The sequence below is a fragment of the Suncus etruscus genome, chromosome 12, assembly GCF_024139225.1.
Source record: "Suncus etruscus isolate mSunEtr1 chromosome 12, mSunEtr1.pri.cur, whole genome shotgun sequence".
Classification (NCBI taxonomy): domain Eukaryota; kingdom Metazoa; phylum Chordata; class Mammalia; order Eulipotyphla; family Soricidae; genus Suncus; species Suncus etruscus.
In genome coordinates this window covers 92,672,244-92,698,023 of record NC_064859.1, presented here as the reverse complement: position 1 = coordinate 92,698,023, position 25,780 = coordinate 92,672,244, and the positions used below count along the sequence as shown (strand labels likewise).

Sequence of the window (25,780 nt, the reverse complement as noted above, 5' to 3'; positions counted from 1 at the left end):
GGACACCGGATTCGAACCAAATACCTTTGATCCTAGATCGGCTGCTTGCAAGGCAAACACCACGGTGCTATCTCTCCGGGCCCCTGGACACACTAGGTTTAAATAAATGAAATAAATAAAATAGCAAAATCAATTTCTCAAACCATGATCCTAAATGGAGCCTAAACAGAACAGATGTTTTCTCAAATATTGAAAATTCAGTACACATTTCTATTTAAAAAAGAAAAAAAATCAGACAGACATCTTACTGGGTCAAATGTAAAGGTTTCATCTTGGCAAAAATATTTTGAGATAAAACCCAGACATTTCAAGGAAATTCCATACTTGCTACAGACCAGCTCTGCACTCCACTCCCAGATTCTGCATGTTCATTTCCTTCTGGAATTAACAGGAACTTTGGGGAAAAAAGAGGGGGGGGGGGGCGCAAATCTAGGCATTCCATTCTCCGCTAGAAGGGATGAAACAGATACACCCTCTTTCTTTAGAAACATCTAGAAACTACTCGAATTATTTGCCATGATACTTGTGAACATCACTGGAACAGGAACAAGCTCTAAGTGAAGCTGAGAAACAAAACTCCTGTGTTCAAAGCCTGATTGCTTCTCCAAGCCTGCCCAGCCCACTGGACCAAGAAGAAATGTTGGGAAGCCTGTTTAAGACAACAGTGCAACAAAACCATCATTTCAGATTTGTCATCTGCCTCAGACACAATTTCTGGGCATCGCCTTTTCAGTCAATTTCTCAAAAAATATTTGTGATATTTTTACTCGGTCTCTAACACTCAGAAGGGTGAGGTTATGATATGAAATGACAGAATTACATCAATCCAGGTCAATTATCTCATTCCTAAAAGAGAAAAGGGAAATAAAATAAAATCTTAAGATTCTTTGGAGATTTAAAATTCTACACTCACAAGGTATTTAAGTTAAATGTACACCCTAAAATTATTTTTAATTTTTTAAACATGCTTTTCATTTTAATTATTTGTTTGGGGGCCACACCCAGTGTGCTTCCTTCTAGTTCTGTGCTTAGGAATCTCTCCTGTTAGGTTCAGTGGATCATATGCCCTAAAAATTTTAAAGACTATTAAAAATAAAAAAAAGTTATAACTATTTATGTATTGTCTTCACCACCATGCTCCTTCTTGCTTGATCTCAGCCAAAAGCCCGTTTCTTAACTTGCTAAAGATTTAGCAACAGGCCTCAGTTCTGACCCTCTACCTCTTGTCAATCCATCCTTTCACCATCTTATTAGAAGATTTTACAATCAGAACTTCCTTCATCGGTTCCAAGCCAGCAATGAATTCTACAGTCTTTTTTTTTTTGGTTTTTGGGCCACACCCTGCGGTGCTCAGGGGTTACTCCTGGCTGTCTGCTCAGAAATAGCTCCTGGCAGGCACGGGGAACCATATGGGACACCGGGATTCGAACCAACCACCTTTGGTCCTGGATTGGCTGCTTGCAAGGCAAACACCACTGTGCTATCACTCGGGCCCCGAATTCTACAGTTTTAATTCAACTCACTTTTTCTTATATTCTCCTAGAATACAATTTCTTCTTTATTAATATGCCAGCACACGTATGCACGCGCGTGCACACACACACACACACACACACACACACACACACACACACCTTGGTACCGTCTATAATGCATCTGACATATATCACAGCTTCATCAAATATGCTTCTGTCATCAACCCACTGAAATACTTCCTGATACACACAACACGCCTATTCCCTTCTTGTGATTGATTACAAGCCTCACCCCTGCTGGGAAAACTTTTCTAACACTTTTCCTTAAATCTCGGGAGAAATGAGCTGATTCTGTCTCTTTGGCATTTAGCAAAGACCACCCTCCACCAGATGAAAACAGCAATGGTCCGGGAGATCACTTTACTTCATTTTCTCTAAGTCAGCCCTCAGCAGTCATACCAGTGAGTCTGTAGCTAAAAGAGGCCACACTTGCATTACAAAAACATTTTCATCACCAAAAGTCACCGTTTGTGTGTGATTATTTCAAAACTTTTCAACAAATGTGTATTACTCTGACCAATAGTATTTTTACAGTTGTGTTCTAAAATGTAAGACAATACTTTAAGTTGGGTGACTCTTCTTGCTGAATACTCCCCTTAATGTTGGGGGATAGCACAGGGAGGGTGTTTGCCTTGCACATGGCTGACTCGAATTCAATCCCCAGCATCCCATATGGTCCCCTAAGCCAGCCAGGAGTAATTCCTGAGTGCAGAGCCAAGAGTAGCCCCTGAGCACCATCAGGTCTGACCAAGAAAATAAAAAAAAAAAAAAAAAGAACCGAACGAAAAAGGCAGATGAGGGTAAGATTTTATTTTATTTTTTTCGGGGGGGGGGGGGTCCACACCCGTTTGATGCTCAGGGGTTACTCTGGCTAAGCACTCAGAAATAGCCCCTGGCTTGGGGGAACCATATGGGATGCCAGGGGATTGAACCGTGGTCCTTCCTTGGCTAGCACTTGCAAGGCAGACATCTTACCTCTAGTGCCACCTCACCGGCCCCGAGGGTAAGATTTTAAAGTCTGTCACCAAAACTTCAATTATAAAACTTTTGATGCGATAAAAAAAAAAAAAAAAAGTCCCAAAACCCAAATTTGGAGCCAGAGTGATAGCATAGCGGTACGTTGTTTGCCTTACATGCTGCCGACCTGAGATGGAGCCAGGTTCGATCAAAAAAAAAAAATCCAAAATTCAGAACACTATCTTGACAAATAAAACCTCTTACAATACAGACATCAGAGCAAAACTGAACTTGAAAAGGGAAAAGAACATGGAGCTAGGTCAGACCTTGAATGCAATGGTATGTGTTCTTCTCCCACTGCCAAACAAAACACATCACTTTTACACAAATGGCGTGTGCTTTGGCAAGAACTACCTCTCCTCTGCCGGCTTCAAACCCAGAAACATGTTGCTCCAAAGAAGCCCTCAGCCGGGCTTCAGAAAAGGAGCAGAGGGCCTGGCCTCTGGCCTCCCTCTCCATGATAAGGCTGAGATAATGGGAACCCACTTCCAAATTTGCCACTTTCACTTCTCTACCCAAAAATATGCCTCAGGGAGAGCCAAGGCACATTCCCCCCTAACTAGCTCCAGGATGAAGTGTTAGTAAACATTCGAAAATTGATTGCAGGCATGAAATATTAAGTGCAAGCAAAGAAAATGTTTTCAACATGTTGTTGTTTTTTTTTTTAAGCAGAAGTAAAAATACTTGAACCGATATGTTAAGAGTCTTTCTTTGGCTGATTTGAAAAAGTCTGCAGGGGAAAATGCAATGAAAGGCAAAACAATTTCAGCACAAAAGAACCATACTTCTTCCCCAGGATAGAGGGACATGGGCTGGAAACGATCCATGTTTGGCCACTTTAGCTGGGAAGCATTTGTCAAAAGCTAAGTTGATTTTCTTTTTTTGTTTGTTTGTTTTTTGTTTTTGGGGGGGTCACACCCAGCATCGCTCAGTCCTGGCAGGCTCGGGGAACCATATGGGATGCTGGGATTCGAATCACCGTCCTCTGCATACAAGGCAAATACCCTACCTCCATGCTATCTCTCCGGCCCCTGATTTTCATTTTTAACGAATCTAGAGCCCCCCAAAGGCTGCGGTACTCACCTGCAACGCTGAGGGATCAGGGAGGAACTCAGAATCTTCACCGAAGATAAAGTCTGGGGGCAGCTCTGGGTACTGGGCATTAAAAATGATGTCCCCTGAAAGGAAAGACAGCGTCAGGCTCAGTTTATTTGGGCGAGTCTGATTACTGCGAGGCCGGCAACCCTAAAATGGCAAGCCCAAGTGGATCTTAGGTTAACAAAAAGTGCCACAGAGTTATTTTTCTGAGTCAAGTCATCCAAGAGTCAGAATATCTTCATTTAAGTTAACCACCACGACGATGCAAAGAGTTTTCCCTCCATAAGCAGATTATAAATGCAAATACCCATGCTGAGAAACAGAACAGGTATAGCCAAAGAACCTGCATATCTTTCTTTCTCACAGGAAATGTCACTGTCCCCCATCACTAAGACTAATGAACACCTCTGTGATGGTTGGGCATGTTGCTATATAGCCAAAATGTCACTGGATATGAACAGATGTTATTGTCCCATCGCTGAGGTTGAATAATGAGGGGCTGAGGTTCTCGAGTCCTTCTTGGAAAAATTAACCCTCTGGATCTTTGCTATAAAGGACAAATTGCCTGGCCTCAAGTCTGCATCAGTTTTAGGACTACATGGTCTCCTGAGTGTCTCAGTTCAAATGAGATTGGGCAAGTTTTCCTTTCTTTAGACTTTGGTTTTTCAAAAGGAAAAGGGGATGACAGCACTGACTACCCAGAAGGCCCATGAGGATAAAGAGAATAACATGGACCCCCTGGCCTGGCAGAGCACATACTCAAGGAATGATACAGTCATAATGCAACCTTTCTTACTCAAGTTATTTGGAGACACACAGAAAACCACTAAGTTCTTAGCAATGATAAGTTAAATGGTCTTCTCACTGCCACGCATCAGCATTCACCGACCTGCTGACACCACTAAGCAGGTCTTTCTGCCAATAAGTGAACAATTCTCTGGGCTCAAGCATGGCCCTGTGTCTGCAGAGACACGGCTCCTTGCATCCAGGCCTGCCCAGATCCATCTACTGTGGCAGTTCACACAGCATTTCAGGGTAAGACACAAACAGAAACATTCACTCTAGTTTCCATTTCAAACTTTCCTTGTTCCAGGTACTTCAATGTTGAATGCGAACAAGTCTAAGGCCATGAATAAGACTGATAGTCTCTTTCCTCCTGACAAACCATTGTCAGGTTGTCACAATTTTCTGGAACATGGTGGCATCATCCAACACTGCGCACCTTTTATGTTCCTAAAACTAAGCTGTCTCCATTTTTTGTTTGTTTGTTTGTTTGGGGGGCCACACTCAGATGTGGTCAGGACTCACTCCTGGCAGTCTGTTTTTGTTTTTTATTTTTTGGTTTTTGGGCCATACCCTGTGGCGCCAAGGGTTACTCCTGGCTCTGCACTCAGAAATCACTCTTTGCTCAGAGAACCATATGGGATGCTGGGAATGAAACCTGCGTCTGTCCTGGGTCAGCCGCATGCATGGCAAATGTCCTACCACTGTGCTACCACTCCGGCCCCTCTCTCCTGGTGGTCTTAAGAGCACCATGTGGGATGCATTTGGGGATTAAACCTGGGTTGGACATGTACAATGCAAGCACCCAGACCTCTGTACAGTTGCTCTTGCTTTACTAAGTGATCTCAATTTTTTAAGAAGAAATTCCTGCTGTTAACTGCTCTATCCAAACCCAGGCGACCTAGCTCAGAAATTCACAGCCACCAGACAAATATTTCCACTCAGCTCTCGGCACTACCCTGAGCAATGCTGCTCTTAAAGAGAAAACAGGCTGGATGGATTCGACTCTCAGACCCTCTTAAACAGCTCCCCCGGTTCCAGTTTCTCTCCAGCACATGACATATATTGCCACCAAGTAAATCTTATGGTACTACTTTTCCTCCAAACGTCTCAGTTCAAACAATAATTCAGTGACCCTCTAAGGTCAAATGGAGGAAAGGGAAACTTTTCAAACTAGCATTTGGGGCCTCCAAGATCCAACGCTGCTAGCCCTCTGTCCACCTTTTCAGGACCCGCAAGCCCTTAGCAAGAGTCTCTTTCAATCGGACTGACCTACAAACAATGCCGAATTAAGATGCTTGCTCTTCTTATTTAGAAGTTTACTCACATACTTTTGCATGAGACCCTAAGGAGCCAGGCACAATGGGATCATATTATTTCTGAAATTCAACAATAATCAGGGTCGAAGAGATAGTACAGTGGATAAGACACTTGTCTTGCAAGTGACTGGCCTAGATTTGGTCCCCAGCATTCAATATAATCCCCTGAGCACCACCAAAAGTGATTCCAGAGCAGAGAGCCATGAGTAAACCCTGAGCACAGGCGGAAGTGACCCCAAGACCAAAAATAGATAAATAAATTTCAACAATAACCTGCTGTATGTCATTCTCTCTATTATGTAACTGCTGTCATAGATTGATTTTACTGCTTCATGTATTTAAAGAAATTCATAATCAGGACCTGCTATTCAGAGGCAGACAAGACACATACACAGAATCACAAGCACAGAGCAGTGGAAGGTTAGTATAGAAACTGACCTTTCAAATACCCGGGAAGCATTCAGAGAGAAGGCATGCTCTTTAGCCTTACTTCATGACTCTAATGGCACAAAAATCAAGTAATCCTGGCCAAGAGCAAGCCTGGGAGACTCACACTGTCAAGCCACGGTCATCAAAATACAGTGCTGTGGGCCTAAAGATGAGACACAAATCAATGGAATGAAATTCGGGGCCCAGGAACCAACTTGCCCATATACAAACTCCCTGATTCTTGGCAAGAGTTTCTAAAGAATTCAACTCAACAAGGAGCATTTTCACTCCCTCACAGCCATCACAATGCTTACCATTTTAAAGAAAAAGAGAGAAATAAAATAATAGCATAACATCAAATTGAGAAAGAAAATATCTAACAAGCGTTGACAAGGTGATGGAGAAGTTGAAACACTGCACAACACGGCAAGAAATGGTATGTAGTCACTCTGGAAAACAACGAGGTGGGACTCCGATATCTTCAGAATAGAATTACCATATGATCCAGTCATTCATCTCAGAACATAGACTCAAAATAAAACTGAAACTGGGACCTTGAAGAGACCTGTCTGTATTCGCAGCAGAATCATTTACAATGGCGTAGCAAAAGCAATCATCATGTATCACTAACAGTTGAGTGGGTAAACAAAATGTAGTAGACACATACCATGGAATAATAAAGTATTATTTCGTCTTCACAAAGGACACTCTGGGCTGGAGAGATATACTAATACAAACATCCTGCACGCTTGTAATACCAAATTGGTCACCACCACCACCCAGAGAACTGCTGAGTATGACCCATTCCAACTCTGGACATCTCCAAGGATACTCACAGGGTGGTCCTCATGGCCATTGACCCCTAAGTCTAAGCACTGTTCATCAATGGGCTCTAGGCTTGAAACGCCTACCTGCTGGCAGAGTATGCCCTGAAGAGAGAGCTTGAATGACTGAGTATTGTTTCAGAAGCTCCACAAGAATAAAAGAAAAGAAAAAGAAAGGAAGAAAGAAACTTTGTATGCATTAGTGATCATTCCCTGTGTCTCCCTCCCCCAGACCTAACAACTATAAATCGACTGTCATCTAGAGGGTTTGATGGTCCATGCATTTAGAACTATTCTATGATTATGTTGTGTATAAAGATCTTTCATGTCTGGCTGTTTTCACTTGTGTAAAATTTCCATGGCATAACTGCATTTTAGCCTGTATTTGCACTATTATTAATTTTTTTTGTTTGTTTTTTTGGGTCAAAGTGTTCAGGGGTTACTCCTGGCTCTATGCTCCGAAATTGCTCCTGGAAGTTTCTTTCAGGCAACACAAATATTCTGAAATGAGTGGTCATGACCACACAAGCCTTTGAGTGTGTTAAAAGCCACTGGGTGGTACACTTCGTGCCAAAAATAGTGGGGCATGTGAACTCATTCTCCAGATCTGTCTACCCTGATGCAAAAATTTGGACCATCTTAATCCAACCTAAACACACACACACACACACACACACACACACACACACACACAATTAGTAACTATTTATTCAATGGTTTTGAGTAAATGTTTCAAGAAATAAAATCATTTTAAAATGCAATTTGTAGAGTTTTCCAATCAAAAGAACTATGTGGAGGCTGAAGAGAAAGTACAGCGGGTAAAGTACTTGCCTTGCACACAGCTGACCCAAGTTTGATCCCCAGCACCCTAGAGGGCCTCCCAGTCCCCAACTACAGTCATCTCTAAACACAGAAACAGAAGGAAGCCCTGAGCATCACTGGATCATCAAAGCAAAACCAAAATAAGTGAACTGAAATAGCTTTTCTCACTCCTACATTTCAGAACTTCTCAAACTCTTATCTCTGACCTCACAGAGCAGCTGAAACACCTGGCTTCAATGCTCCGCAGCCTCTTGGAAATTAAATGTGGAGTTGCTTTCTCGCTATGAAGAACAATCCGTAAATCAGTCCAGAGCATTTATTAAAAATCCACCATGCACAGATGCACATATTGGCCACCTGGGGAGTTATAGAGGAAGTAGAAGACACAGCACCTGACCCCAAGGCAGGGAAGGTAAAGGAAAGACCAACATAAATCAGAAAGAAGAGCAATAACACTGCACTTCCTTTATTTCACCCTGGAGAAGAGTGAGAACACGGAGTCCAGATTACTTGGCTGCCGCTCATTTCAACTTTCATAAAAAAAGAAGAGTAGGCCAGAGAACAATGAAATAAAAATACGACCAGAGGTAATGTGGGGTGAGGTTTAAGAAACAAAAATAAGACAACAAAACTACGATAGCTAGAATGGGTAAGACCAGCTGGTAACAAAACAGTCGTTGCAAATGGAACCTGGGATTAAAGCTCAGTGGTTGGACATGCCAGGCAGGTGCCAGGCCCTGGGCTCAACGCCCAGCATCATGACCTTTCATAGATACCACCAAGCATACCCCTGCTAACCCCTCAGCACCTAACAGGAGACACACACATACATACACCGCTAGCAGGGAGAAAAAACCAGGGTTGAGCATTAGAAGAAGGGGGCTAAGTGGAGAAAAGACAATCATATCTTAAACTGTCCTGGGGAAACCTGTTGAATTTTAACTAGACTCCATCTTACACCACCCACAAAAAAAATTTCATTAGAAATTGAATATAAAACCTGAAACAAAGAAGTTTAAACCTAAGGGAAAAAAACTCCTTCGCATCAATCTTTGCATGATTTTCCTGGATGTAACACCTAAATCACACAACAAAATAAAAATTAAATTAAATTCTAAAAAAGCAAAACTGCATCAGACCAAAAAAAGTTCCTGTGCGGCCAAGGCATCAACAATGTGAAAAAATAATCTGTGAAGCCAGAGCAATAGCACAGCAGTAGGGCATTTGCCTTGCATGCAGCCAACCCAGAAAGGACTCATGTTCAATCCCCAGCATCCTTTATGGTCCCCTGAGCCTGCTAGGAGCAATTTCTGAGTGCAAAGCCAGGAGTAACTCCTGTGCACCACTGAGTGTGGCCCCAAAACCAAAATAAATAAATAAATGAAATTAAAAAAAGAAAAGATAATCTGTGGAATGGAATGTAAACGTGCCAAGCCTGTATCCAACCAAGGATTAATATCCAAACATAGAGATGTATGTACATAACTCATAATGCATTGGCAACAATCAAATAATCTGAATGAAAACAATAAGGCAATGTGGCCCAAGAAATAGCTTTGTGCACTGCGAGGGGCGGGGTTGGATTCCCAGCACCACAGAGTTCCAGAGCGCCCCCAAAGCCATCCCAAGCACAGAGCCAAGAGCAACCTCTGAGCAAGAACCAAAAATCTTTTAAAAAGGGTGTTGGGGTCGGAGAAATAGCACAGCGGTAGAGTGTTTGCCTTGCATGCAGCTGATCCAGGACAGATGGTGGTTCAAATTCTGGCATCCCATATGGTCCCCAGACCCTGCCAGGAGTGATTTCTGAGTGCAGTGCCAAGAGTAAACCCCTGAGAACTGCCAGGTGTGACCCAAAAACCCCAAAAATAAATAAATCAAAAGGGTGTTGGAGGTCAAGATATATGGGTTGGTGGTAAACTGTGCCTTGCATGAGGGAGGCACTAGTTTGATCCCAAGCATGGAGATAGACAAATAAATAAGACACAAAGACAGGCATGCCAATGATGATGATGATGATGTCAAGAATGAAGGCTAGGGGCCAGAGCAATGGCGCAAGTGGTATGGCATCTGACTTGACTGCGCTAGCCTAGGACTGACCGCAGTTCAATCCCCCAGTGTCCCATATGGTCTCCCAAGTCAGGAGCGATTTCTGAGCGCATAACCAGGAGTAACCCCGGCACATCACCAGATGTGCCCCCCCACCCCCCCCCAAAAAAAAAGAATAAGACTAGATAAATGGGGAAGATTTGTGGTTCCACATCACTAAATCTTCAAGGAAAATGTAAATCAGAGCACAATGCGCTAGTGTTGCCAAGACAGAGGCAGAGGAACAACAGTGCTGGTGGCGGAGCAGAGCAGAGGGGATTCTTGTTACTGCTGGTGAGTCCAGCAGCTGGTACAGTCACTGGGGAAAACAGGATGAAGATATGAGTTTTATGATCAAGACATTAAAGGAAAAGGTACCATAAGATTTAGAAATGATTTGGCAGTGAATCTGGAGGAGATAAGCAGACTCAGTGGAAGAAGCATCTGGCCCCTCTTATTTGGTTTTGGGTTTTGTTTGTGTTTTTGAGCCACACCCGGAGGCACTCAGGGGTTACTCCTCACTGTGCTCAGAAATCACTCCTTGCAGGCTCAGGGGACCATATGAGATGCCTGGGTACAAACCTGGGTCAGCCATGTGTAAAGCAAATGCCCTGCCCGCTGTGCTATCACTCCAGCCCCAAATTCCCCACCCCCATTTGGGACCTGTCATCTACACTGGCCAAAAAAGAGCCTGAACATCCAGTGACTAACAAGTAGAGAAGTTGTGCTATACAGTGTCTAAATAGAAATCAGCTGTAAAAATAAATAGATCTTTCCTGCCATTTATGGCATCAAAACTAAGTGAAAGGAAAACAGTGTAAACTTCTTTTTCCATTCACCTCTCCTCCACTCCTGCACTGCACAGGTCACTTACAGTACAGTGGGTAAGAAGCGAGTCTTCCATGCAGCCAGCCTAGGTGAGGTCCCTGGTTTCATACATGGTGCCCTGATCCCTACCTGGAGTGAGCCCAGAGAAGAGAGACAGGAGTAAGTCCTGAGCACAGCTACGTGTGACCCAAAACCAAAAAATAAAAAAGCAAAAAAGTTAATTTCTACATAATCATTCTTAAATCTTAAAAATTTTTTAAATGTGAGCCAAAGCAGTGGCACTTGCACATGCTAACCTAGGATGGACCGTGGTTCGAAACCCCGGCTTCCCATATGGTCCCCCAAGCCAAGAGAGATTTCTAAGCACATAGCTAGGAGTAATCCCTGAGTGTCATCGGGCGTGGCTGAAAAACCTAAAAACATTTTTTTCTTAAAAAGTGTTAATTTCGGGGCTGGAGAGATAGCATGGAGGTAAGGCATTTGCCTTGCATGCAGAAGAATGGTGGTTCGAATCCCAGCATCCCATATGGTCCCCAAGCCTGCCAGAAGTGATTTCTGAGCATAGAGCCAGGAGTAACCCAAAAACAAAAACATAAACAAACAAAAAAGTGTTGATTTCTTTTAGCATGTTTGCTATTACTTACTCTTCAGTGTCCCAGTTTAGTTTTATATGTGGAGGATTTTTAACTGGAGAGAGAGAAAGAGAGAGAGAGAGAGAGAGAGAGAGAGAGAGAGAGAGAGAGAGAGAGAGAGAGAGAGAGAGAGAGAGAGAGAGAGAGATGAGAGAATGAAGAGAGAGAAAGAGGGTGGAGAAAGAGAATGGAAAGTGTTCCATTGTCCCAAACTTGTCCTTGTCCCAAACTGATCATCTTCAGAGATTTTGAGGGCACACAACACCCGGTGGTTTTCAGGGCAACGCCCAGCTCTGTGCTCTGGAATTACACTGGCCATAAGAGACCTGAGCAGTACTGGGATGGAACCAGGATCTTCCACAGGCAAAGATGCGCTCGGCCCAGTGAACTCTCTCTCTGGCCATGGAACAAACCCCCTTAAAGCAGTGGCGCTAGCAGTAAGGCATATGCCTTGCAAGTGCTAACCTAGGACGGACTGTGGTTTGATCCCCCAGCATCCCATATGGTCCCCCAAGCCAGGAGCAATTTCTGAGCCCATAGCCAGGAGTAACCCCTGAGCGTCACCAGGTGTGGCCCAAAAACAAACAAACAACCAAACAAAAAATACCACGTAATTATAAATGAAAAGTACTAATATTATTTAAAAAAGATTAAGATCATCCATTCTACCTGATGAATATACATGTTTCATTTCAACATGTAATCAATAAAAACCAACCAGTGAAATGCTGTCCATTACTTTAATAATCAGATTTCCGTATCAGATGGGACAGATCCATTGAGCAAAAGGCAATTCCAACTAGCCACATCCCAAGTATTTCCGTCATGGGAGATTAATAGTGACAATCTGGGGGCCAGCACAGGTAGAGAGGAGCAAACGATTTAGGAAAGAAGAGAAGAAAAGAATGAAAGGAAGGAAGCAAAGCATCCACCTTATGGGGCCCCATTTCAGATCAAATTAACTCTTCACTTTTCGGTGCTATCTGTTGCTGGGACGTTATGAGCTGCTGAAAAAATGGAACAATCCTTAGCACTTGACTTATTAATGCTAGTTCTAACCTAAACATTATCCCCCGAGGCAGCCCACAACTCAGTTGCAAATGACCTGCCCAGACTACCCAATTCATCCGCTTACACGATTTATAAGGAATTAAGCGCCATGATGGTCCACTATCTGGGAGGGAGGAAGGAAGGAAAGGAGGGAGGGAGGGAGGGAGGAAAGGAGGGAGGGAGGGAGGAAAGGAGGGAGGGAGGGAGGCCTGCTGTTGCTGATTCTTAGTAACTTGAAACTCATTAGGAAAGAAATATAATATTCCATCTTCAGATGTTATGCTGGAAATGAACCTTTAACCTCAAAGTTTTATATACTTACATCGAATGCACAAAGGGCCAATGTTTTAAGCCAAGTGTTATGAATTAACATCACTTTATTGAGTAATACATATTCCGCTGCAGAAAATTTTTAGTCTTGGTAATGCTCGAAGGCATATTCACAAGCTGTTTCATTAATGTAATTTATTAGCAATCTTTTTTAATGGCTACAAGGCATCTGACACCGTAGAAAGTAAGCTTTCTCAACCTTTCTGGGATTTTATTTGCATCTTTAACCATCAACAGAAATTAAATGCCATAATGACCATTGCTGTGAATTAGTGAAAAACCGGGAAAAAAAAAAGTCCCTGAATTTTTATCTGCCCACCCCCTCCGCCCCCGTGGATTTAGGGTTAGCCTGAAAATACCATGCATTTCATTTCATTTTCTTTATTTAATATAATATCATAGTAAGATAGATGGAAAAATACAACTAAGAATAAGTAGGGGCCGGAGAGATAGCATGGAGGTAAGGCGTTTGCCTCGAATGCAGAAGGACAGTGGTTCGAATCCCGGCATCCCATATGGTCCTCCGAGCCTGCCAGGAGCAATTTCTGAGCGTAGAACCAGGTGTGGCCCAAAAACCACACACAAAAAAAAAGAATAAGTAATTTTGCATTTATATGGGGAAGACACTGACATTTGGAGGATACTCATAAAAAGATCTGAAATGTAAAACAATAAGATAACTTTTAACTAATCCTTCTACAATTTTGGAATTAAAAAAAAAGTAACAACAACAACAGAAACCAAACAATTAACTTGGCAAGATATATGCATGTCTATGCAATGCTATGTAAAAATAGCCAAAACACGAGCCGGAGAGATAGTACAGTGGTAGGGCATTTGCCTTGCACAAAGCCAATCCAGGATGGATGTGGTTCAAATCCTGGCATCCCGTATGGTGCCCCATGCCTGCCAGGAGTGATTTCTAAGCACAGAGTCAGGAGTAGTAACCCCCTGAGCACTGCTGGGTGTTACAGGGAGGGAGGGAGGGAGGGAGGGAGGGAGGGAGGGAGGGAGGGAGGGAGGGAGGGAGGGAGGGAGGGAGGGAGGGAAGGGAAGGGAAGGGAGGGAGGGAGGGAGGGAGGGGAGGGAAGGGAGGGAGGGAGGGAGGGAGGGAGGGAGGGAGGGAGGGAGGGAGGGAGGGAGGGCGGAAGGAAGGAAGGAAGGAAGGAAGGAAGGAAGGAAGGAAGGAAGGAAGGAAGGAAGGAAGGAAGGAAGGAAGGAAGGAAGGAAGGAAGGAAGGAAGGAAGGAAGGAAGGGAAGGAAGGAAGGAAGGAAGGAAGGAAGGAAGGAAGAAGAAGAAGAAAGAAAGAAAGAAAGAAAGAAAGAAAGAAAGAAAGAAAGAAAGAAAGAAAGAAAGAAAGAAAGAAAGAAAGAAAGAAAGAAAGAAAGAAAGAAAGAAAGAAAGAAAGAAAGAAAGAAAGAAAGAAAGAAAGAAAGAAAGAAAGCCAAAACAAGTAAATGATAGAGTATCCAACAACAGATGAATGGCAAAGAAGACGGGAGACACTACTCAACTATAACAAAAGTGAATTCTTCCCATTCACTATGACTTGGATGGAACTAGAGGGGATCCTGCCAAGTAAAGTTGAGTCAGAAGGAGGAAGACCAATACTGGATGATCTCACTCATATGCGGAGCATAAAGCAATGAAGCAAGGGAAGGGACAGAGGCCAATGGCAACAAGCTGAGACACTGTCAGCAGAACACAGGCTGCACCAAGAGAGCAGGGAGGCAGAACAGAAGGAGCCCAGGAAAGTGGCAGAGAGATACTGGCACTCTGATGGGGGTCTGAAGTACTGGAAACCTCATTAGCTTGAGTCATGAGACTTTAATATAGAAATGCGGGTGGGGGGGGGACAGCTGGGGTAATAGCTTAACAGCCTCCTCTAGTTTTGATCACAAAAATGTCTTCAAGTTGGCGGCCAGAGAGAAAACACAGCGGTAGGGCATTTACCTTGCATGTGGCCTACCCAGAACCAATGGTGGTTAGATTGCCGGCATCCCATATGGTCCCGAGCCTGCCAGGGGTGATTTCTGAGTGCAGAGCCAGGAGTAACCCCTGACCATTGTCAGGTGTGAGCCAAAAACAACAACAACAACAACAACAAAATGTCTTTAAGTATTAATGGTCTCTGAAAACTAAAGCCCAATCACAAGCTCTATTCCTGTTCCGTGGTCTTCCTCCCACTTTCTCCTTCCACTGCTCCAAGCCACCCATAAACATTCCCACCCACCACCCTAGCTCAGGATAAGGGGAAAAACAGAAAACCCGCTCCAACCGCAGCCCTGCAGCTCAAATGAGATCATCTATCTGCCAAGGATAGTCTCTGGCTCAGAGAAAGTTAAAGGTGTAAGTGTTTGCAAAAGAATGAACTAACAAGGATGAGGCATTTCTTTGCCTTCTGCTCAGAGATCATCCTGAGGTGAATGTGACACAGCCGAGAGGATGCAAGTGGCAACGATCCATCTGCCCATAGCAATGACTCGGCACATCTGTACCAGTTCTTGTCTCCCTGAAGATGCCTCCAAGGGATCTTGTTGGCCCAAACTAACTGGGTATCCCAGTCCTAGTCTCAGATTCTACAAACGAAGGCAGAAATTTTGGCTAGTCAACAAAGAAGCATGTTTCTTGTGGAAAACTGAAAAAGCTTAATATCTGCCACTGAGAGTGGGGTTTTCCACCATTGCATCTCTTCAATTTCTGCTCTGTCTATGAGAGCCCTGGCAGAAGGCAGCTGCTCAGTCTGGAGCTCAAAATTCAGGGCTGTGACTCAGGGTTTCGTGTCTATGCCTGTGCCTCTGTCTATGCCTATTTCTATTTCTATGCCACAGTCTATAAAAGCAGCACAACTATGCCCCAAAAGGTGAAAAGAGTACTCAAGACTGGAAACGGTTACTTAAAACAGCAGGGTGCCACGATCTGTAAATTGATGTGCCAACTTAATCAAACTAAAGAGCAATTGAGCCCTGGCACAGCAACTCTCACGAGGAACATAATTTTACAAAGTACAATCATTTCATACAAGAAATGACTTCCCTGGTAGTTTTCTTGAGAAGTAAAGAAAAAAATTTAAAAAAAAAAGTCTGATTCCCAGATTAAAATAAAAGGAGAGAGGCTGGAGAGACAGCATGGTGGTAGGACATTTGCCTTGACCGGGGCTGACCCAGGATAGATCTCAGTTCGATCCCCAGGTGTCCCATAGCCAGAAGTGATCCCCAGAGCCAGAAGTGATTTCTGAGCAAACAGCCAGGTGTAACCCCTGAGCGTCATTGGGTGTGGTCCAAAAACCAAAATAAATAAATAAATAAATAAATAAATAAATAAATAAATAAATAAAATAAAAGGACAATATGTACCTATAATCTGATCATACCAAAAAGCAAGAAAGCTAGCGAGGGATTGGGGTGTAGCAGAGACAGAGTTCAACAAGATGAAACAAACACCATGAAGAGGCTCTTGGATGTCAAAGATGGGTCACTTTAAGCATCAATAAATGTATAAGACAAGGACATCACATTTTAAGCGTCTGAGCTAATATGGATATTTGAAATATAATAAACTTTAGGAAAATGCAAAGGAATGAACTCATCATTTTGAAAAGCAGAAAAGAATGGGGGATTTATTCTATCCTTTCAAGGAATTATACTCAGGATCACCAAATAGTTGATCGGGGAGAAAAAATTCTTTTTATAGAAGTATTTCTGCTATCTTTTGATTCAACAAATTGTTGCCTTAAGCAAAAGTTATTTAAGACTGTGAGAAGACATCAAAAGACAAGTCAGAGAGATTGGAGCAAAGGCACAGCAGGTTTGCCCTGCTTGCAACAGACCCAAGTTCATTCTCTGGCACCACATATGTAAGATCCCCCACACCACCAAGAGTTATTCCCCAAGTGCAGAACTAGGAATAAACACTGAGAACTACTGTGTGTGCCCCCCCAAAAAAACTCAGATATTATAAACTTTCTAAAAGAAAAATGCATTACTCTGTGACAGAGACTATAACATCAAAAACTTCATGTCACTACTTAAAATATATAAGATGCAAGGAAATAAAAAGGTATTTCATGCTCATGGATTAAAAGAATTGATATTATTTAAGTGGCTTTCCTACTAAAATCATTGCATAGATTCAATGCAATGCAATTCCTATCAAAATTTCAATATTCTTCAAGGGCACAGAACAAACATTACTAACATTTTTATAAAACCACAAAGTTCCCCACCAACAGATTGCCAAAGCAATTCTAAGAAGAAAGAATATGGAGGCATCACAGTCCCTGGTTTTATAATGTCTTATAAAGCTATAATCTAAACAGTGTATGTAGCACTGGAATAAAAACAGATGGTCAGGAGCTGGGAAGATAGAACAGCGGGTAGGGCACTTGCTTTGCACGTGGCCAACCCATATTTGAGTCCTGGACCTCAAATGGGCTCCTGAGTCTGCCAATAGTTACTCTTCAGCACAAAGCTAGGAGTAAGTCCTGAGCACTCACAAGTGTGACCCAAAAACAAACAAACAAACAAACAATTACATCTGTTTAACTGTGAAATAAATAAAAAATGAAGGCAAGTCAGACTAAAGAAATAAAGTTGAAAATCAAGAAATAAATCCTCAGATATATGGACAAATAAGGAGCCAGGAACATAAATAAAAAAGGGAAGGTGGGGCCGGAGAGATAGCATGGAGGTAAAGCGTTTGCCTTGCATGCAGAACATGGTGGTTCGGATTCCAGCATCCCATATGGTCCCCTGAGCCTACAAGGAGTGATTTCTGAGTCTAGCGCCAGGAATAACCCCTGAGAGCTGTTAGGTATGACCCCCCCCCCAAAAAAAAGGGAGGGTCCTCAACAAATGGAGCATCACCTGCAAAAGAATAAAACTTTCACACTGTGCATGAAAGTGAACTCAAAGATTACAGACTTCAACAATTGGTCCAACTCTGTAAGAAACACATCAAAGAAAACGTAAGCAAAACATCCTATAATATTGGCTTCAGTGGTGTCGTCAGTGATTCAACTCCACTAGCAAGAAAAATGAAAGCAAAAATAAATAATGGTACTAGGATTACATCAAATGAAAGAGATTTTTCACTGCAAAGGAACTAACACCAAAATCAAAATACATCCTACTGAATGGGAGAAAAAAACTTACCAATGGCTGATATCCAAGATCTACACAGAACTCACAAACTCAACCACAAGCTAAACAATCCTATTTTAAAAATGGGAAGACAAGGTGAAAAGAGACTTTTCCAAAAGAGATAAATAGATGGCCAAAAAGCACATTTTTAAAAAAGATATAAAGCTTATTTTCAGTGGTGATCAGGGAAACTCAAATCCAAATGGCAATGCTATCTCACCTAACATTGGTGAGAAATGCCTATCTTAGGAAGGCCAGAAATAACAAGAGCTGGCAGGGATATGGAGAAAAAAAGGAGCCTTCATTCATTGTTAGTGAGAATATAAACTAGTTCAGTCTCTGTAGAAAACAGTATGACGATTTCACCAAGAAAAAAAAATTTTAAATAGAACTAACATATGTTCCAGCGATTCTACTTATATGTTTCTAGCCCAAGAACACTCATCTGAAAAAATAATTGCATTACCTATGTTCAGTGCAACATTATTTACAATAGCCAAGATCTGAAAATAACCCAAGTGTCCACCAACAGATGAGTGGAAAAAGAAGAGGTGGAATGTTGTAGACAAGGAAAACTATACAAGTTTAAGGGGAAAAAAATTGGGGATTTTTGGGTCCCATGCAGCAGTGCTCATGGGTTACTCTTGGCTCTGTGTTCAGGGATCATTCCTAATGTTGCTTAGAGGACCAGATGAGAGTCTAGGGAGTGAACTCAATTCAAGGCATTTGCCCTCCCTGCTGTGCTATAGCTCTGGTCCCAGGAAAGAGAGTCAATCTTGCCTTTTGCTCCAACATGAAGAGGGAACAATAGGGGACCCTAGGAAGCAATATGAGTCAGAAGATGATGTCATATGCTAGTGGTAAATAGACAAAGCTAGAGGAAAGACTAACAGCCAATGACACAGACAGAGCTTGAACCTAGGAACCCAGAATTGAAGCTGTTACCACAAAGAGGCTAAAAGGGATCCAAAATATTGTGGAGGCAGAATACTGGTCCTTTGGATATGATGTGATATGATGAACTTCTAAAACATTTACACATGTACACTCTTGGAAACCAACAATATCTCAATTGATTTTGTTTGTTTGTTTGTTTGTTTTTTGGTTGGTTGGTTGGTTGGTTTTGGGTAACACCTGGCAGCACTCAGGGGTTTCTCCTGATTCTGCACTCAGAAATTGCCCATGGCAGGCTCAGGGGACCTTTTGGGATGTTGGGATTCGAATTACCATCGTCCTGAGTTGGCCATGTGCAAGGCAAATGCCCTACTGCAGTGCTATCTCTCCAGCCCCTCAATTGATTTTTTTCTTTAAGTAACTTTCTCGGGGCTGGAGCAATAGCATCACAGTAGGGCACTTGCCTTGCACGCAACTGACCCAGGACAGACCTCGGTTCAATTCTGGGTGCCCCATATGATCCCCCAAGTGAGGAGCAATTTCTGAGCGCATAGCCAGGAGTAACCCCTGAGCATCACCAGGTGTGGCCCACACCAAAAAAAGGGACTTTCTCAAAGAATCCACAAACTGCCACCAAGACTCGATCTTAGCAGAAAAGCCAAAAAATAAAAAAAAAATCTTTGAATTATTAATCATTATTTATTATTAATAATTATTAATTAATCCAATAAGATCAGCTAACTAAAACAGACACATTATGTGTTTATCATCCGAAGCAAGACACCCTATAATGGAATGAGAAATTATTAATAACTAAGCAGTCCACAGGATATAGAGAGAATTGTGGTTAACTGTTTTCTACTTATAATGTCCAACTGCCCAGCTCGGCGCCTGGCTGGTTCAGATGTAGATCTTAAGACATATAATATGCCCCATTAAAGAAGTTATATGGTTATCTATAAAAACAGTCGCTTCCAGTAACAGAGAACTTACTCTTCCCCAAAGCACTGCTTTGGAGGGTGCCAATTCTTAAGAACTTGAGGTTAGACTCAAACTTGTTCTTCCAGGGAAAAGTTATGAGGAAGCACAGTCTGATGTGTAGAAAGACCCTGAAATCAGAGACAAGACCTGAACCTACCACTAACCAACAAGACCATCTAAGATGAGTCACTTTGCCTCACTGAACCAGGATTTCCAGACCTTTCTAGCTTTCAAAACTCATACTACTGATGTTTTTAAGTCTTCTCTACGTGTCATGATTTCTGTCAAGCACACACCAAGTTGATGCTTCTCAGTGCTGCCTAAATGTCAACACAGTACTTGGTTATACTCCACTGTGTCACAACTCGAGAACCTAATTCTACGCTGTGGACCGCAAAATTCCTGTTCATACACAGAACTATAGTAGCTCTTTCAGTGGCCATGTCACACTAATATTTGGAACTTAGAAAAGGAATCTTAGGAGCTAGAGAGATTATACAGTAGATAGGACTTTCAGATTCATCCCGTGGCACCCCATTTGGTTCCCAGAGCCCCCATTAGGAGTAATCCTGGAGTACAATAAGCCCTGAGCACAGATAGGTATGATCCAAAATACAAAACTAAAAAAAGTATGGGGTGGGGGAATATTTAACCTGCACAATTTTCCCCTGTTGTTTATGATCCAATAAGGAATCTACCAGGATAATTTGAATTTGGTTTTTAATACATGTCTGTTTGAACTGTGTCTTCCACAAATTGAGCAAGTCTGTCTATATTACTTACAAAAGCATTGCATAAAACATAATTAAAAAAAATAAAATGACCATAGAATATTTCATCTGACTTCTCAATGATTTATCAAAAGACTACAAACTAGTTATGCATACTTTAGTGTAATAACATAAATATCCAGAATGATCACACGGAAGTTTGATACTGCAAGGATTTGCTGAGAGTTGGGCCCAGGGGGGGGAAAAAAAGAATTTGCCATGTCAGTATTATCACAAAAGAAATGTGGTGAATTTAGCTTAACTTATTTTGAAATAAAACTTATACCCAGGCTACTTAAAATTGTCCTATCCTTTAAAAGCAGTGGGCCATCTGTTTAATAATCATCTCTCCTAAATCTTATCCAACATCAATTAAAAAGTAAAGTGTAGTTTTAAAAGGCTTTCTCTCCTTCCTTTTACATATTTTGCTTCATCTGTAGTTCGCTGTCACACATTATTTCTCCTCTCAGGTGATTATTTGGTGGTAATCCTAGAGATTTCCCATTCTTCCAAGAGATAAGTAAGCACTATAAAAGTAAACTGGTATGGCTAGTTAACTCACGTCAGAATTCTACTGAGCACTCCTTTTATTACTATAAAACTGTCATCCCGATGAGAAAATAAAGTTGTTTTGTCCTGAGGACAAAAAAATTTCTTTTGGAATGAGCATTATAATGTTGTCTCAAGAATAATAAGATTCCCATTAATGATAGTAGCTATATAGCAACTTGCCAGCGACAACTAGAGAAATTTCTACAATAGGCAGCAGATGAGATGACAGTAAAGGACATTGAGCTCTAAAAATATAGTTCTTTCATTTCAGTTAATTATTAGAATGACATCAGATCTGACAGGTCCACCTATCTACAGAGGAACTGCCGTAAGACTCCTACAATGAAGGAGGCACACTTGGCTTTAAATAAATTCGGATGGTGTTTAATATGTATAATTTTCTTTGAGAGCACTTCTGCTTTATAAAACAAAATGGGTAATATTATAACCCATACCGAGGTTTCCAACCTTCTGATAATCTCTCAATAGGGTGTTTTAAGATAACATTTTAAAACCAAAACGCTTTTTATGAAAATCTACTCAAATTCACTAGCCTGTCACTCTGTATGTACCCATCTAGCCCACATCTTTTTTTTTGGGGGGGGGGCCACACCCGTTTGATGCTCAGGGGTTACTCCTGGCTAAGCGCTCAGAAATTGCCCCTGGCTTGGGGGGACCATATGGGATGCCAGGGGATTGAACCGTGGTCCTTCCTTGGCTAGCACTTGCAAGGCTTACCTCTAGCGCCACCTCACCGGCCCCTAGCCCACATCTTAATCTTGACCCTTCAGTCCTCTTTCTTTCATCAAAAAAAAACAAAAACAAAAAAAAAACCACAGGAGTGGCTTTAAGAGAGTGATGCAACTGGATTGTCAATGAAACAAGTTTTATTATATCAAAAGGATATCATTAAGATCATTTCAGATGCAATCAACCGGATAACAAGAGCTGAATCAGAAGGCCAGGCCACAGGGGTCAGGGGCCTGAGAGATAATGGGACAGTAATGGGCCAAGGGTCTTAAAGACACAGTCAACAGTGCCCAAAAGACAACTGCCTTCACCCACAGCTGAAACTTTCCTTCTCAAAAAACAAATCCATTTCCACCCAATTTCCCCAATTTCTACCCTCAGAAATAAAAACCACCTTGGGATTAGTTGAAAATAGCCATGGGGAATGGTGTTTACCATGCATGTGGCTAACCCTGGCTGAGTCCCTGGTACCCCATTAGGGTCCCTTAAGCACCACCAGGAGTGTGAGCCCTGAGCACAGAGAGCCAAGAAGAGCCACCCTTCTCCCTCCAAGAAAAGGAAATTAAAACAACTAGCCATGGTGCTGTCTCAACTATTCCAGTGCTGTCTGCACCAAAGTGGGCCCTAGTGGTTCATCTCCCACCAGGCTTTGCATGTAGCTGACAGAAGGATGAGCGCTTTAGCACTGCCCGGTGCTGACCTCCCATCCCAGCTGCCCTGACTGGAGCTCACTGCCCACTGAAACTCCCATTGTGGGTGGCATATCACTGTTGTGGATCTGCCCTTTCGTCCCCAACTCCTGAGCAGCAGATAATTTCTCTAAGGCGATAAGGGAGGCCTGTCCCAACATGTGACCTAGAGGGAGACCCAGGCTCTTGACTCCCAGGTCTTAAGTTTGCAATCTGGCCTGGGCTGAGGCACCCAGACTTCTGCATATGTGAAAAGGGACAATCGGGCCTCAGAGAGGACTTGAGAGGCTTAGAAAGAGATCACTGAAGTGAAAAGGCTTTGGGAGGAGTGGAAAAAGTGGCAGCCCTTAGACAAAGGAGAGAGTGACAGCAGGGGGTGCATGGTTTGACACAGACACTGGAATACTTGGCCCACTAGACAGGAGAATAACCACAGAATTTTACAAAAAAGGGGGGGGGCTGAAGTGAGGGGAGAAAAACCACACCAATCTCACCCTCTTCCTTTCAACACTGAGCTCACTGGTGAACAATGTGTCTTTTGCTGCCAGCATCCCCAACTCAAACCCAGCACCAAGAGCAGAATCAAACTTGCACACACGAGAACAGAGAAAATATCAGACTTTAGCTCCTCAGAACTCTTGCTCACAAAAGTGTGGAAGAACTGAAAGCTCCAGAAACTTGGATAATAAAAAACCACACACTGATCTACAAAAAGAAAAAAAAAAATGCTTTCTTTTTGCTTTAAGATCTGAGTAATACTTTCTACTGTCAAAAAAAACCCCAAAAACCTGAAATAAGGGCTAGAGCAATAGCACAAGAAGGGCATTTGCCTTGCACAAGGCTGACATGGGTTTAATCCTCAGCATCCCATATGGTTCCCCAAATACTGCCAGGAGTAATTTCTGAGTACAGAGTCAGGAGTATTCCCTGAGCACCTCCGGGTCTGACCCAAAATGCAAAACATTAAAAAAAAAACAAAAAACTGAAATGACAGCAGCTATATCAAGAAAGAAGATACGTATGTATACAGCATAACAGCATGAGGGTCCTTTCCAATCATACTGGGCAGAGGGAAGTGAAACTTAACAGACACAAAAAGTACATCCCCTGATCTACAGAAATTCAAGTGGGAGGAAACCCACAGAACGAATGAAACAAATGAGGATCAATTACTATTTCTTCTTATAAAAGAACATGTTTTTCAGAAATAAGGGATGGGGAGCAAGCTAACCACTAGAATAAAGACAGCTGAAGAGTCACTAGAAACATGGAAGGATTAAAAATCCAGCAACAGAAAAAAAACTTTTTTAAAAAACAGTGATATCACAATGACAATTTGATGATAACAAAGGACAGAGATAGGCGTCTTCTGCCGGGAAAATTACGCAAGTTGAGAAGAAAGAAGCCCAGTAGGATCTAGAAGTACACGTTATCTTCATGTGCCACGATTTTCAAGGAAGAGGCGGGAACAGCAGAACACAAGCCACATCTCCGAAGTGCCTAGGCCTCTCTGACACAGCACAGAAGAAAATCCAACAAGTGGAACTGAAAGAGAGGACAGTGGGGAAGGTATTTGCCATGCACACACCCAAGCAGGTTCTGTCTCCAGCATGTGTCTGAACCCCCCCAAGTCATGACCCCTCCCCTAGCCCTGCCAAAAATGATCGCTGAGCACAGAGCCAGGAAGAAGCCCTGAGCAAGCACACAGCTGGGTGTGGCCCCCAATAAAGAAATTAAGAAATGATAAAATAATTTTTAAGAGAGAGAGAGAGAAGAAAAACTGTCCCAGAGGCAGGCTGGAGACAACTGGGGACATTGGTAGTAGGAAATGTGCACTGGTGAAGCATGTTGGACAGTGTATGATTGAAAATCATGAACAACTTTGGAACTGTGGGGAAAAAAACAACCAACTGTATTATGAATAAGCTTATAACCACGGTGTTTAAATAAAGTAAATTTTTATTTTTGGTTTTTTTTTTTTGGGGGGGGGTCATATTCGGCAGCACTCAGGGATTACTCCTGGCTCTATGGTCAGAAATTGCTTCTGGCAGGTTCGGGGAACCATATGGGATGCCAGGATTCGAACCACAGTCCTTCTGCATTTAAGGCAAATGCCCTACTGGCCCCTGGCCCCTAAATAAAGTAATATGATAAAAAAAAAAGAGGATCTAAGAGGCCTGACCTACTGAGATGCAAAAGTGCAGATACCACCTGATTACCCTACAGAAGCAAAGGTTTGACGGTATCATACCCAATCACAAAGTGACATGCTCGGACCCAGTAATAATGTGTGCATGTTCACATGGTCCCACAGTACCTCTCTCTGTACAACACTGATTTCAACTTCTCAACAAGTTAGATATACCATATACTAACAGAAAAACATGGAAACTTGGGGCCGGAGAAGCTCTGAGGAGCCAGGCTGTCTTGAGTAAACAGGGGCTGAAGGCAGGCCAGTCATCTGCTCTGTCTTCCAACTGGCAACCAAGTGTTCTCTGGAATGTGCAAGCGTCTTCCTTAGCAGATGACCCCTGTTCCAGCCTCACCCCAACTCAAACACAGATAGGGACCCCAAGGAAGAGGCACACATGGCATTAATAATCACAGTGCATCACAGCAGGTCGTTACCTGTTCTCAAAGTGGAGCTGTTTCCTCTCCAAGCCTTGTTTTATCCTGCCTCAACAGACCTACCCCTAGATCCCAGATTTCCCAGATCCTAAGATGTCCTCTTGTTGGTAATTCTCAGGCCCTTCATTTCTCTTACTAAAGAGACCAAACAAATCACCCCAAGATCCAGACAGAGACTTACTATGGCAGCCCCCGTCGTATCATGTTCACAGATGCTGTAGGTCAAGAAGAGGACAAGAACACAGGTGAGTGGAACTAGGTTGCTCATGAAACTTGGATGATGCGGGAGCAGCGACTAGCAGACAAGTCAGCCAGTCTGAAGGGTCCACTATGGTGCCCCTGTGTGCCAGTGCCTCAGCTGGACACCTTAGGATAATGTCAAGACAAATGCACACAACAGTGCCTCCACGTCGCCTCTCTGGGTGGTTCAGTCACCTGCCAACACAGTGACCTGGTTCTCTGGGCATTCTGAGAGTAGTACATCTGGTCTACCGAATCGCTCCTTGGGCTACTTATTGGATCCATCCCAATACTGCACCAACAGCCTGGCTATTCTCAGCATAAATTCAATCTATTCTTTTCTCCCAACATGCCATCCAAAGCATTAATCAAGAATTCTTTG

General features: G+C 42.7%; 1 protein-coding gene across 1 annotated transcript in view; it reads right to left on the bottom strand.

Moving 5' to 3' along the window:
* The window catches only part of BABAM2 (BRISC and BRCA1 A complex member 2), a 448,631-nt gene that overhangs the window by 352,432 nt on the left and 70,419 nt on the right, over window positions 1-25,780 (bottom strand). Inside the window, 1 exon segment of the mRNA XM_049784238.1 lies at window positions 3,636-3,730. Coding sequence (XP_049640195.1) covers window positions 3,636-3,730 — 95 coding nt within the window.